We start from the raw sequence: 14,800 nt of genomic DNA on the forward strand, positions 1-14,800 counted from the left end.
GCCAATATAATAAAAAATGATAGTACTGCTTAAATTACAAAACACTTTCCACACAAATAAAGTCAGATCTAATTAATTGGAAAAATATCAAGTATTCATAGGTAGGCCAAGCCAATACAATAAGAATGACAGTACTATCTAAATTAATCTACTTATTCAGTGCCATACCAAATCAAACTCCCCAAAAAATTATTTTACAGAGATAGAAAAAATAATAACAAAATTCATCTGGAAGAACAAAAGGTCAAGAATTTCAAGGGAATTAATTAAAACAAATTGCAAATGGAGGTAGCCTAGCTGTACCAAACCTAAAACAGCAGTCATCAAAACCATTTGGTACAGGCTAAAAAATATAATAATTGATCAGTGAAATAGGTTGGGTTCACAAAACACAATAGTCAATTAAAATAGTAATCTAGTGTTTGATAAATCCAAAAACTCCAGCTTCTAGGATAAGAACTCACTATTTGACAAAAATTGGAAATTAGTATGGCAGAAACTAGATACCTTATACTAAGATAAGATCAAAATGGGTTCATGATTTAGATGTAAAGAGTGATATTATAAGCAAATTAGAAGAACAAAGGATAGTCTACCTCTCAGACCTGTGGAGAAGGAAGGAATTTGTGGCCAAAGAAGAACCAGAGTACATTATGGAATGTAAAATGGATGACTTTGATTATATTAAGTTAAAAAATTTTGCACAAACAAAACCAATGCAAACAAGATTAAAAGGAAGCAATAAACTGAGGTAAAAAAGCTTTACCTCCAAGAGTTCTGATAAAAACCTCATGTCTTAAATATATAGAGAATTGACTCAAATTTAATAAGAATTCAAGCGATTCTCCAGTTGATAAGTGGTCATGGAATATGAACAGACAATTTTCAGATGAATAAATTAAAACCATTTCTAGTCATCTCTAAATCACTATTGATCAGAGAAATGCAAATTAAGACAACTCTGAGGTACCACTACACACCTCTTAGATTGGCTAAGATAACAAGAAAAGATAATAATGAATGATGGAGGGGAAGGGGGAAAACTGGAGCATTAATACATTGTTGGTGGAGTTGTGAACTGATACAACCATTCTGGTTTGGAACTATGACCAAAGTGCTATCAAACTTTGATACACTTTGATGCAACAGTATCTCTACTGAACCTGTATCCCAAAGAGATCATAAAAAGGGGAAAAGGACATTTTTGTGCAAAAATGTTTGTAGCAGACCTTTTTGCAATGGCTAGAAATTGGAGATGGAGTAGATGTCCATCAGATGGGGGATGGCTGAAAAAGTTATGGTATATTAATGTTATGGAATATTATTGTTCTGTAAGAAATGACCAGCAGGATGATTTCATAAAGACCTGGAGAGAGTTACATGAACTGATGCTAAGTGAAACGAGTAGAACCAGGAGATCATTATACATGGCAACAACAAGATTATAGGATGTTCAACTCTGATGGACATGGCTCTATTCAACACTGAGAAGAGTCAGGCCAGTTACAATGATCTTGTAATGGAAAAAGCCATCTGCATCCTGAGAGAGGAATATGGGGACTGAGTATGGGTTACAACATAGTATTTTCACCTTTTTTTGTTGTCATTTGCTTGTTTTTTGTTTTCTTTCTCATTTTTTTTCCTTTTTAATCTGATTTTTCTTGTGCAGGGTGATAATAGTGGTAATATGTATAGAAAAATTGCGCATAGTTAACATATATTGGATTACTTTCATCTAGGGCAGGAGGTGGGGGGAAGGAAAGGGAAAAAATTTGGAACACAAGATTTTGTAAATATCAATGTTGAAAATTATCTTTGCAGGGGGCAGCTAGGTGGCACAGTGGTTAGAGCACTGGCCCTGAAGTCAGGAGGACCTGAGTTCAAATCTGACCTCAGACACTTAACACTTCCTAGCTATGTGACTAGGCAAGTCACTTGACCTCAATTGCCTCAGCAAAATAAAAAAGAAAGAAAAAAATTATCTTTACAAAAGTTTTGAAAATAAAAGGATTTGATAAAAAAAAAAAAGAAAAAAGAAAAAAAATGGTTCCTCTGCTAAAAGCATGTGATTCATAGATCTAGGTACCAGTCCTGGTTCTCTGGAACATGATTTTAACCACATTCCTTCTCCCTGGGACTCAGTTTGTACATTGTAAAATGAGAAGAATGTGCCAGTTGATTCCTAAAATACTAACTCTCACTATTATTACTGGACTTCTTTGCAGAAGAGCTTAAATTTGGACTCTGTTGACAAACAAAGTTGGCAGAGGGAGGAAGGATATCTAGAAGATCATTATTTATTGGGGAAATGGAATTGATATCTTAAGTAGTAAAGGAAACCTCCATATCAATGAAGTTATATATCCTTGAAGTTTTGACATGTTATAGGCTAATTGTGTTATATTTGGCATATGTTGTAGAAGTGATCAGTTTAAAGTATTAAAAAGTGTTGTCATATAAGATTATTGACTGTTTTTAATTACATATTTATGATTTTTTACTTCAAAAGCTTGGCCTTATTCCTCAAATTGATTCAGTAGAGAATTTCTGCAGTAAACATTTAGATGAGCACCAAGTAAACAACTGTATAGAAATTGCTTCGAAACCACATCATCAAATTTTGCCTGAGTGGTGTGAAAGACTTGTGGTTAGCATATCTTCTATGATACACAATGGAGCAGTTGGTAAGTACATGTTTAAAAAATTGTACTTAGATATTATCATCTTGATGTGCTTTTTAGAGAGAACAGAAAGAATTTCTGTAGCAACAACTCCAAATATCCTTCAAAAGAAAATATAAATCCTATCTATTTGTCCCAAGAATAGTTTGTGCATGAGGTGTACCATAGTTTATTACACTAAGCAAATTGCAGATCTTTAACTGATCTAGAGATGGGAAATAGGAACAAGCTTATTTGGTATTATGCAGACATGAAGTATTGCATAAGTCATTTCATAGCATCATTGTCACTAGTTGCCTATATTAGTACAGGGAATATTGATGCTCATAGTCAAGTAAGGAGAAGCCTGGATTAACACAAATATCCCTATACCCAATAATGACCAAAGAAGAGGAGATCCTTGAACAAACACCCCAAACACCATCACCTTCCCCCATTGCTCCTCCCAGCTTTCCCCAAATTTCTCCAACATTCACTCTATTTCTTCTCCAAGTACTTTACCACCTCATTCCCTTAGCTCTATGACAAACTTCTGCATACACTCAAATTATTCAAAAACCAATGCTCTTCCTAACATCCAGGTCTCATAAGTACCCAAGAAGAAATAAAAAAGGAGTAATTCACTCCCTTTCTCAGCTGTTTCTTCGGTAGCTTTAGAGGAAGCATCTCATCACAGTGTATAAGCAATTTGTACCTCCCAACATCCCAGTCTCATCATAAAATAATTTCAAGAATATATACATTTGTCTTATGTTATTAATTGGTGAACAATATTTAATCCTGCACTCATGGATGTATTTTCTTAGAATTAGAAACTATAAATACTAAAAGAAACCTTAGAGATCATCTAATCCATTCCCACATTTAAAAAAAAAAAGAAAAAGAAAACCCAGCTAAGGGACAAGATCATAGTTTATGATAGAGCCAAGACTATAACCTACATCTCCTAACTTCCAAATAGGCATTCTTTCCATTACAGTGTAATATTTCTGAATACCTTTATATAGGTCCTTTTGGCATAAGGGGGAAAAAAAAGAAGCCAAGAAGAATTAATATGGGCTAATTACACAGCTTCTTTTCCTAGTTAGAAAAGGCTAGAATGATTGATGAGTCCCTGAGTTCTGCCCCTGAAAACAAAGGAATTCCCCTAGATCTTTCTTATCTGCTCTGCTCACAATTGGTTTTTTAAAGGTTCTGGGATCTTCCTTTCTTAGAAATGTTGAAAGCTAGGTATGAACTGTTGGAGAAACTGCAAAGGTAATGGACAGGTGAGACTAGATAACTTCTAAGGTCCTTTCAAACTTTGTGATTTCAAATATCCCTTGAGGAAATCAAAAACAAGGATAATTTCTTCTGATAACCAAAAGAAAAGCATATTCCATGTAATAATAATTAAATAAAATAGTACTAATTTAGTAAGCATGTGTTAAGCACTTTTAAAATACAAAGCACTTTTTATACATTAATAAATGGATATTTCCCACCTACCCCGACTAATTCTTTCCATTCTTTGGATTCATGACCACTCTTGTGCTTTCCAAGTTTTAACTATGATTCTCTATCAGAATATTCAATACAGTAAATTTATATTTCAACAAATTATGATTAAAATAATAATTGTTATTTTATTTTGTCACTTATCCCATCCTTAGTAAGTAGTCATTCTATCATAGATCAATAGTTATGTTTCACTGTGTCATTCAAATATTTGGTGCATTGAGGAGAAAACAAAAAACACTGGATTTGGGTAGAAGACAGGTTTCCATCCCAATTATGTCACTTATTATTTTTGTCATCTAAGATCAACCATATAGATTCTTTGGGCTGCAGTTTCTTCACCTATTAAACAAAGGGATTTAACTATATTATTTCTGTTTCATCTAAATCTTTGTTCCTATGATCCTACTTTCCACTCTGTTCATGGGCACTCCCATAAGTTGGCCAAATGGCCCTAGCCACAGCTGGAAGACAGACCACCACCAACTGCTATCACTGAGAAAAGCTATGACCCTCTCTCTTCTCTAACCAATTCTCATTCCTTCATTGATTAGTGCCCACCAGATTCAGGATACGTACTTGTCAGGATTTTCACCCCCATATCCCTGCCTTTGGTATAATATCCCAGAACCCCATTCCATACTAACCATTGAACCTGCCATTCCCCCAATTGGTATTAGAAGCCCTTTAAAGCTTACTCCCCCTTTTCCATTCTTAATACAGCTCCCTTCTTATTATGTGATCCAGTAACATAGGCCTTTTTGCTATTCCTTGCATAAGACATTCCATTTCCAAATGCCAGGAATTTTCACTTGTTTTCCCCTATACTTAGAATGCTCTCCCTCATCATGGCTTCCTTGGCTTCAGTCAACCCAGCTAAAATCCCTATTTCTACCAAAATCTTTTCCCAATTTTATTTAATGCTAATGCTTTCCCTCTTTATTTCCATTTTATCCTATATGTATTAGTTTCTACATAGTTATTTACATGTTGTGTTCCCTATTAGATTATGAGATCCTTGAGAGCAGGATCTGTTTCTTTCCTTTTTTTTTTTTTTTTTTTTTTTTTTTTTTTTTTTTTTGTATTCCCAAAACTTTGCAGTGCCTGGAACACAGTAGGTATTTAATAAATGTTTTTGACTGACTGGTAGGATATTCATTAGATTATGAAATCCTTAAGAGTAGGATCTGCTTCTTTCCTCTTTTTGCATCCCCAAAATTTAGAAGTGTCAGGAACACAGAAAGTACTTAGTAAATGTTTTTTGGCTGACTAGTAGGGTATTATTTGCTCTGCCATTACTCTTGATTGTCCCTGAAGTCTTACCTGTCTGCCTTTTTCCTTCCCCTTGCCTATTTCCTGGCTTTTCTGTCTGCTATAAAAATGAATCCTCCTTTAACTGTGTCTCCTCCAGTTATATTACATATTCCTGGGGCACAGAGACAAGCTCAAATTTTTATTTGTATCCTCAGTACTTAAGATATTGTATGGCACAGACTGAGCATTTGACAAATGGAGGGCTTTTTAAATTCTATTTAATATCTCCATGCACTATTAATCATACTTGTCAAGTTGGGTATTTGGTTATATCCAATACTGCTTCAGTGCTAATGAATTGGCTATCTTCCAACACCTCATTATCAGGGAGCTTGTACTATCATCTCATATTAATTTTGGCTTATGTGTCAATAATGAAACAAATCAGAAAGTCCGATGGACAATGGGAGAGGCAACATGACATCAGAGATGGTCCTCTGAGCCTGAAGTCAGAAAGACCCAGCTTCTAATAGGTAATAAGATGACATTTATTGGCTGTCACTTAAGCTCCCTAAATTTAGTTTCCTCATCTATAAAATGCAGATAATAACACATATAGTACCTGTCTCTCAGAATGGTTACAAGTTTCAAAGGAGATAACATATGTAAAGGACTTTGCAAGATTTAAAGCATTAAATAAATATTGATGACCTTTATTATCTAAAACAAGTTCAAGTCTTATAGCCACTGAGGTAAAAATCCCAAATATTCTATCAATTTTGAATTTGGCAAAGATTTTAATGCTACTTTAGGACCAAAAGACAGACTCATTAAGAGTAACAACAACAGAGGCAGTGGAGAGATCACCAGCCCTGAAGTTAGGAGGACCTGAATTCAAATCTGACCTCAGACACACTAGCTTGTGACCTTGGGCCAGTCACTTAACCCCAATTGCCTGAGCAAAGAAAAAAAAAAAAAAAGAATAACAACAACAAATGAGGTCTAGTTCAGTATAATGACTTCAACCTAAAGCCCCACAGACTGTAATTCCCTCAGCCACTGTCTCTTGTCTGGATAATAATGATAATAAAAGTTAGCATTTGTATAACACTTCTAGTGTTATATTTCTATAACAAAACAATTTGCCAATATTATTTCATTTTATCCTCACAACAATCCTGGGAGGTAAATACTGTTATCCCCATTTTACAGGTAAGGAAACTGAGGCTTACAAAATTTGTCCAAGGTTATATAGCTATTAAAATATATAGGGCCATTTGTGAACTCAGGTCTTCCTGGCTCCAGGCTCTATTGGATTGTGGTTCTTTGTATAACTTCATTTTTCAGAACCAGACCAAGACAAGAATTTCAATAATGATGATGAAATAGAAGCCCATGTTTCCTTGCATCCTTTGTGAGTAAATGAATATTTCATGACTGACATACATTTTCAATAAAGGCTATAATTAGATGAAAGGTAGATATGGTTTTATTCTGTTCCTTGAGATCCAGGACTACACTGAATTAACGATTTCCTCATAGTTTGTACTTACTTAGAAGTTTGTGGGTCTCATTAAAAATCACCCAAAGGAGAACCCAAGTGATTCTTTTGCTCATTGCCTCCGTCTCCTTTCTTTTTGCTTACAGCCTGTAAGTGTCACCCTCAGGGCTCCACAGGGTCAAGCTGCAGCAAAGTGGGAGGCCAGTGTCAGTGTAAACCCCACGTGGCTGGACGCTGCTGTGATCGGTGTTCGGCAGGAGCCTACGGTTTGGGCCACCATGGATGTCACCGTAAGAGCCAAAGAACAGTGTGAAAGATCACATACACACACCCACACACACACTCATACATTTTAAGTCAAATACTGTCAAAGTATAGTTGGATATTTCATACATACACACATTTTAAATCAAATATTGTCAAAATATAAATGAATATTTTAGTAATTTTCTTTTTTTTTTAAAGTGAGATGGGTGATTTAGGTGAAAGTGAACTAAATTACACAGATAAACTGACCACATTGATCAAATCTCAATCCTATTTGACTAGACTTGACTAGGAATGTTTGCACTTAGAGCAAGCTCCAGAAACAGTATGGGTCAAACTGTGAAAAGCCTTTTCTCTCTCTTAATTACTGCCTATTGATCCTGTACAAAGTTTTTTGGTACATTTTTTTGCTTGTTAGGTCAACATTTGTTTGTGAGCTCCTTGAAGGCAAGGGCTATCTTTGCCCTTCTTTGTATTCCTAACACTTAACATAGTATTTGGTATATGCAATATTGACGGACTGGCTACTTCAGTTGTTGGAGAGCAGATCCAAAGTCCAGTTGGAGGTGGATAAATGGAATGGTGACCTTAGAACACTGGCGTGAGATCATTGCTTGAAGTCCAATATTTCCTCAAAGGCTGCAAGTATTGTTACCACTTTGGAGGAGAGTTTTATTTCTTTGGGGTGGGGCAGGATAGGAGGTGGGGAGAGGAGATGAAGATACTCTATGTATAAGGCATTATAAAAAAGTCTGGGAGGATCAGGAGTGTAGCCTCAAAAAGAATGAAGACATTGCTAATTTGGGACTCATCCTTAAAAAGGAGGTTGTTGGAAAAATCAGCAGCCATTCAGAGAGAGAGGCCAAAGGGGGAAGGATAGTTTTAACGTGTGAAATCCAAAGATAAAGTTCTAGGGTATTGGAAAGACAATCCAAAAAAATACAAAGTGCAGCTTGGAGGGGAATGAAAAATTATACTAGACTTGAAGCTTTATTTTATTTATGACAAGAATTGTTTTTTCTCCATTTTTGTGTTTTCTCTACATTCAATCAATATTGGTTGATAAAATGATTATAAAACATACTCTCTGATAAAAGTTTTTTTTAAAGTTGAAAAAATATTGGTCCTTATTATAATTCATATTTTATTTGTGATTTATATATATTATATATAACAAATATGATTTATATATCATATATAATTTATAATTCACACCAGAATCCTTCTAAGAACTTCAATTAAATTCCCCTTTTGGGCGTAAGAGCATGAATAAATGATCCATAGAGTTAGTTGGTGTACCCTACTGGTAATTTTCCACTTAAGTAGAACTTTCTATTTTCTTTCTTTTTTACAATCACATATATTTTTTACTTATTTTATTAATATAGTTTATTATATTTATAATCTTCTTTATGTTGAACTAAGCAGTAGAATCTTGCACTCAGTTCTCCTGAATTCTAATCTAATGTTTTTTACACTTTACTATATAGTTCATTTCTTGTCTAGATGGTCATAATGGTAAGAATTTTAAGCACTAAAAGAAGAGGAAAAATTGAATAGATGGACCTTCCAATATCCCTCAAGGTGTTGAAGGTGTCATGTTACTCTTGCTTGTCATATAACCAGACAGATCATTAGGCTGGGATTTCTTTTCAATGGCACAAATTATAAATGGAAGGATTTTGCTTGTCTGTTTTCCACACAAAATCTCAGATTCATAATAGACCTCACAAGCCAAGTACCCAAACCAAAACATGAGCAATGCACCTCAAAGTTTTAGATAGAACTTTCTATACAATTCATGTCTAACAAAGTCACTGAGAACAATTTGGATGAGTTGTGTTTTTTACCCCTTTCCCTTCAGGAGAGTGAGTAGAATTAATTCTCCCTGATCAAATCTCTACCCTCCTAGCCTGGTTCAAGGTATGACTGTTTCCTGAGGGCACTACTAGTATTCCTCCTTTCCTTTCTCACCTTCAGGGTTGGGGGTAGAAGAAAGGTATACAGAGCCACATGTTTATTTAGTGATAATGAGATTAGGTTATGAAAGTTTTAGTCTAAAGAAAAGTTCCAGTTTCACATGACTACCTTTCTTTGTAATTTGGAAAGCTTTAAAAATATAGATTATAAATAAAATTGATAAAATACTCTGAACCCCAAAGCAATCTCTTGATTTCCAGGCTGATGGGTTGTTCTCTTAGCAAATTGAATGTGATATAATCAACTATCCACAGATCTCTTGACACTCTTAATCACATATATTCTTATTTTTGTAGAGAAATCTATTGTGTAAAAAAAATAATAAAATCAACAAAATGCAAAATAGCAGAGAAACATTTAGTAATAAATGATGCCACCAATTACATGCATGCAGAAATGAAACAGAAAGGAAAATAAAAGAATGGCGTAAATTCACCATTGTTCTAGCAATTTTTCCAAATATGTATAATTCCTTCACCCCCTACTGAATCTTCTTAATAAGCCCAACATTATGCCAGGGAAAGGAAAATGCTTGAGCTAATACACAAATCTTAGATGAAGTCTTCCCAAAAGTATCCTATATCTACTACTACTGCTGCTGCTTCTCCTGCTGTCTCTTACTCTCTTTAATTCACTCTTACTGTGTCTTTCTCCAGAGAAATTTAAAAACTACCACTGTAGCAGAAAATCTTGCCCTCCCAAACCTATTACACAATAATAGCTCTGTCTTTTTTCATGATGGGAAGAAATACAACTTCCTGGGGTCTGTAATGATTTAAGCACCCTCATAAGCCTTATCTGAATGATTGTTACACAATAAACTTACCTAAGTCAAACAATCATTCTATCCAAATGTCATTTTATCAAATGAAAAATGGTCTCATTTGCATATTGGAAATTCACTCAGTCAATCAAAAAACGTGTCAAGCACTGAGATAAACGCTGGGGAAACTAAGAAAACAAAGCTCCATACTTGACATTTAAGTGATTTTTCAGTCATCCATCTCCCACTCCAAAAAAATGAAAAAATTAAAAAGTAAGCACTCTCTGATCTAACCTAGAAAATTTTGTATGTAAATTGGAATCTTCCTAGAGAGATAATTCATCAAGATTTTTCAGTGTAGAGCAAAAAAAATAAAGTATTTAGAAAAATGTATTAATTTGGATTACATAGAGGAACTTTTGGAAATTTGGTTTTTTTTCTTGTTTTCAAAAAAAGTATTAGCCGTCAGCTATGTATACTTTGTTAAGTCTGACAACTGTTCCTCATTTTGATTACAAAATTATTTTACTCCGCCTTTGTCGCATTGTTCTTCTCCAAAAAAGAAAGCAGTGAGACTGTACTCTGTATTTTGATTCTTTGCTTTATCTAGCATGTGAGTGCCATCCTCAAGGCTCTAAGAGCACCATATGTGATCAGATAACAGGGCAGTGCTCCTGCCACAGGGACATTGGAGGTCACCGTTGTGATCTGTGCTTGCCTGGTTATTTTGGATTTCCCAAATGCCGTCCTTGTCCCTGCAATGGTTTTGCAGAACTTTGTGACCCAGAGACTGGGTCATGCTTCAACTGCGGAGGATTTACAGCTGGACTTCATTGTGAAAGGTATGGAATTGGAACAAACTTGAAAAAGAATCTGTTCTGGTTTTGCCTTTGAGTAACTGAGTCACTTCTCTGAAAGATTACTGAGTCGATGTTTACTTACACGCAGAATGGAGATTAAAACATCTGTTACAGAGGTTTTTGGCAGTCTACTAGCTCACTGTTCAAAGCAGTAAATATTTATTGAGCAGCCAACTATGGGCAAGAAACTGTGCTAGACTTTGCTACATAAGAGAGAAGGAGAGGGACAGAGAAAGGGAGAAGGAGACAGAGAGAGAAGAGGAGAGATAAAATGACTTATCAAAGACTTTGCTTTATGACAATAAAAATAGAATCTGGACTTAATGATTTGTTATGAGATTCTCTTAGATGAGGAAACTCCCCCTACTAATGCAAATTGGTACCTTCCCTGCAATCTGTAGTCTTAGAAGAGTTGCCTATAATGTTCAGAGGTCAAGTTGACTTACCCAGAATCATGCGATCAGGAGTCAGAGGCAGGTTTTACACCTCACTTTTCCTGACTTTAATAAGTCCATCTTTGTATACACTATACCTTGGTGCCTCTCTTTATGATAATAGCTCACATTTATATAAAGATTTACCATTTACAAAGTGTTTTCCCCACAAGAACCCGTTCAGGTAGGTAGCACTTGAGTTATTATCGAGGTAGGACTTTTGACAGAGAAGAGTTAAGTAATTTGCCTATTGTAATGTCTAATGGGACTTGAACCTGGATCTTCTAATACTAAGCTCACTATGTGACTTGCCAATAGCCATACTATATCACATATCCCTAAAAAGTGGCACATAATAAAAAATTTTGAAATTGAGACACTTGAAAAGCACAATATTTAAAAGAACTCTACAATGAATATATTTGTCAAATAAGGAATCTTTTTAGCAAAGTAAATAGTCATTCTCTAATTTATTACATTGGGGGAATCACATTTCCTTAAGGTAGGATGTTTGCCTAATATGTGTACTTTTCAGGTATATATTTTAATCTATTTCTAAGGAAATTTACTTAATAGGTGCATCGATGGTTACTATGGAAATCCTCTCTCTGGAAAACCATGTCTTCCTTGCCAGTGTCCTGATGTTCCTTCAAGTAATCAGTATTTTGCCCATTCCTGTTATCAGAATTCTTGGAATTCAGAAGTAAGCTGCAACTGTCAGGAGGGTTATACAGGTATGGAATCTAGCTCATCCAATGTGCCTTTCCCTTTGTTCCACAATCCTTGACTATAGGCTGACACAAGACCACAATTTCATCATTTATTTAACTTATATAAATGTTTGATGAAGAATCTGAAATAAGGTGTCATAAAGACACTTTTACCATAAAGAAGGTAAAAATTTTCAAATTTCTACTTTATTGAGTTGAATAATTGTGTTTATCAAGAAATTAATTAATTAATCCATTCTCCTCCAATGTAATAGCTCTGTAGCTAATATGCACCAAAAGACAGAAAATTAACTAAACTATATTTGAGTCAAATGAAGTCCATTTGTTTTTGTACTTCATTTGTGTGAATACCTCTTTCAGTAATACAGATTGAAATCCTTCTCTGTCTGTTATCTTGTGTGATTTTAATCCATGTTTTCCCATATAGCACCTAAAAAAATATAAATATTTCATGATTGTTCTTTTTAGTAGCTGAGAAGTATCACTTAATGTATTCTTCAGATTACCCATCTAATGCTTTTCCATTTCTGCTACAAGATCAATCTATCTCCTTTTCTGGTCAAATTTTAATAATGTATTTTATAGTGATGCTTACATATAAGTCATCAAACTACAATTTACTTAAATCTGCCACAATCTTTCCATTGTTCTTTGGATTTGTCTTAACTCTTTCTGAGATCATGGTGTCTTGTGCTTCACATTCACATACAAATTACTAGGAAAGGGTATTTTTTTCATTTGTAAAATTTGAGACTTCAAAAGTTTAAATAAGTTGCATATAGTTGCAGAGCTCATTAAGTATCAGAGGTATGATTTATCGCATTTTGTCTCTCCAAGTCTAACAATAAGTCCATCATGTTGCAATGGAGGTGTCAAAGCAAAGTAAATAATCCCCATGACCCATATATTAACTTAGAAATCCACAAATTTGCATTATCTAGGTTTTATTGTACTTTTATTTATTTTGTTGAATTACATTTTAATCTGATTCTGGGCACACCAAGAGAGTTTTGTCGGCTGCACATGTCTGGCTCCTTGAATGAGTTTGACGCTTCTGTGTTCTATGGAAGTTTAATGGGCCCAACATGGAATAGGATTAGATCAAGCAAAGTACTGTGATCTGTGTCAATAGAGTGAGTATCCAGGCCAATAAAATCATAGTTCCATTAAAATATTCTACCGGGATGCTGTTAGATGCTGTTGGATAGTAATCTCTGCATCTGCTATCAAACTCATTCCCTGGCTAATGCTTCAGTTCTATCCCTGGATTCCCAAAGTCACAGGAAACAGACCTTGGAGAAGGCATTTTCCTCTAAGGAATTTTTGTTCTAAATAACTATTAAGTATTTTAATATGTTCACAACTATGTTTGGAGAGTACAGAGTAAATGCCGAGGGATTCATATTTCATATCAAAGCATTTTCCTTGTTTACTCTAATGTGCAGACTCTTTTTTTTGGTAATACCTAAGGGAGCTTTTTCACTTTCCTATGCAATTTTAAAGTTATTTTCTCTACTTCTAACCACCCCATTCTCTTTTCTTTCAATCTCTTCTCCTTTCATAGGTATTCAGTGTGATGAATGCTCAAGTGGTTTTTATGGAAATCCAAGAATATCAGGAGACCTTTGCCTGCCATGTGCCTGCAACAACAATATAGATAGAACAGACCCAGCATCCTGCAGCAGGGTAACAGGAGAATGCCTTAAATGTTTATATAATACTCATGGGCCCAACTGCCAGTTCTGTAAACCAGGTTACTTTGGATCAGCACTCACACAAAATTGCAGAAGTAAGTTGATGGTGCAGAACGGCCACAAAATAATAATTTATCATTCTCATGGTATCACACGGATGCTCTCTTGAACTAGAACTTGTTATGATGATAATTAACAATAATTATGCAGAGCTTTAAGATTTACAATACACAAATGAAATCTCACTTGATCCTCCCAACAAACTATGAGGAGGGTGCAATTATTATCCCCATTTTCATATAGAGAAGTTAAGCCTGACTGAGGTAAATTAAAATGCCTGGGGTCATACAGCAAAGTATGACAGGATTTGAACTTAGATCTTCTTCTCTCCAAGCCAACCAATTCAATTCTCTATGTTACCTATTTGCCTTTTATAAAGTCAGCTATTAAACAATGTTCTTTGGAAGCTCTTTATATCATTAATTTTGCTATAGATTCATGAAACATTCATTTAAATTAACATTTTAATTTAATAATTAATTTAAAAAGAAAGACTAGGTAAAATATTATACAAGTTTAGCCATAAGCATTTCTTCTATAATATTCCTGATTTTCACCTTTAGTAGATGACATATTGTCATTAATGAAAATTTCCCTAATGTATTTAGTACAAGATCATGGCCTATTCCTTTTTGTTTGTTCCTTTGTTTGTTTGTAATAATAATATAATATTTCATATATTATATATTATATAATATTTTGTTTTTCCAAATACATGCAAAGATAGTTTTTAATATCCACCTTTGCAAAACCTTATGTTTCAAATTTTTCTCCCACCATCTGCAAGAAAGCAAATAATCCCATATAGGTGAAACATAAGCAATTCTTCTAAATATGTTCCCATAGTTGTCATGCTGCACATTAAAAATCAGATCTAAAGGGGAAAAAATCATAACAAAAAAACCAAACAAATAACAGCAACAACAAAAGGTGAAAATATTATGCTTTGATCCACATTCAGGTTCCATTGTTCTCTCTCTGGATGCTGATGGCACTTTCTATCACAAGTCAATTGGAATTGTCTTGAATCACTTCATGATTAAAAAAGAACCAAGACCATCACAGTGGATCATCACAT

General features: G+C 34.5%; 1 protein-coding gene across 4 annotated transcripts in view; it reads left to right on the plus strand.

Annotated features, from left to right (window-relative positions):
• The window catches only part of LAMB4 (laminin subunit beta 4), a 154,891-nt gene that overhangs the window by 77,807 nt on the left and 62,284 nt on the right, over nucleotides 1-14,800 (plus strand). For all 4 annotated transcript variants that reach the window (XM_074268333.1, XM_074268332.1, XM_074268331.1 and 1 more), the window contains 5 exons: nucleotides 2,510-2,684; nucleotides 7,080-7,223; nucleotides 10,554-10,785; nucleotides 11,814-11,971; nucleotides 13,533-13,757. In XM_074268333.1, the coding sequence (XP_074124434.1) occupies nucleotides 2,510-2,684; nucleotides 7,080-7,223; nucleotides 10,554-10,785; nucleotides 11,814-11,971; nucleotides 13,533-13,757 (934 nt within the window). The remainder of the gene's footprint in view (nucleotides 1-2,509; nucleotides 2,685-7,079; nucleotides 7,224-10,553; nucleotides 10,786-11,813; nucleotides 11,972-13,532; nucleotides 13,758-14,800) is intronic.

The sequence above is a fragment of the Sminthopsis crassicaudata genome, chromosome 5 (genome assembly GCF_048593235.1).
Source record: "Sminthopsis crassicaudata isolate SCR6 chromosome 5, ASM4859323v1, whole genome shotgun sequence".
Lineage (NCBI taxonomy): Eukaryota > Metazoa > Chordata > Mammalia > Dasyuromorphia > Dasyuridae > Sminthopsis > Sminthopsis crassicaudata.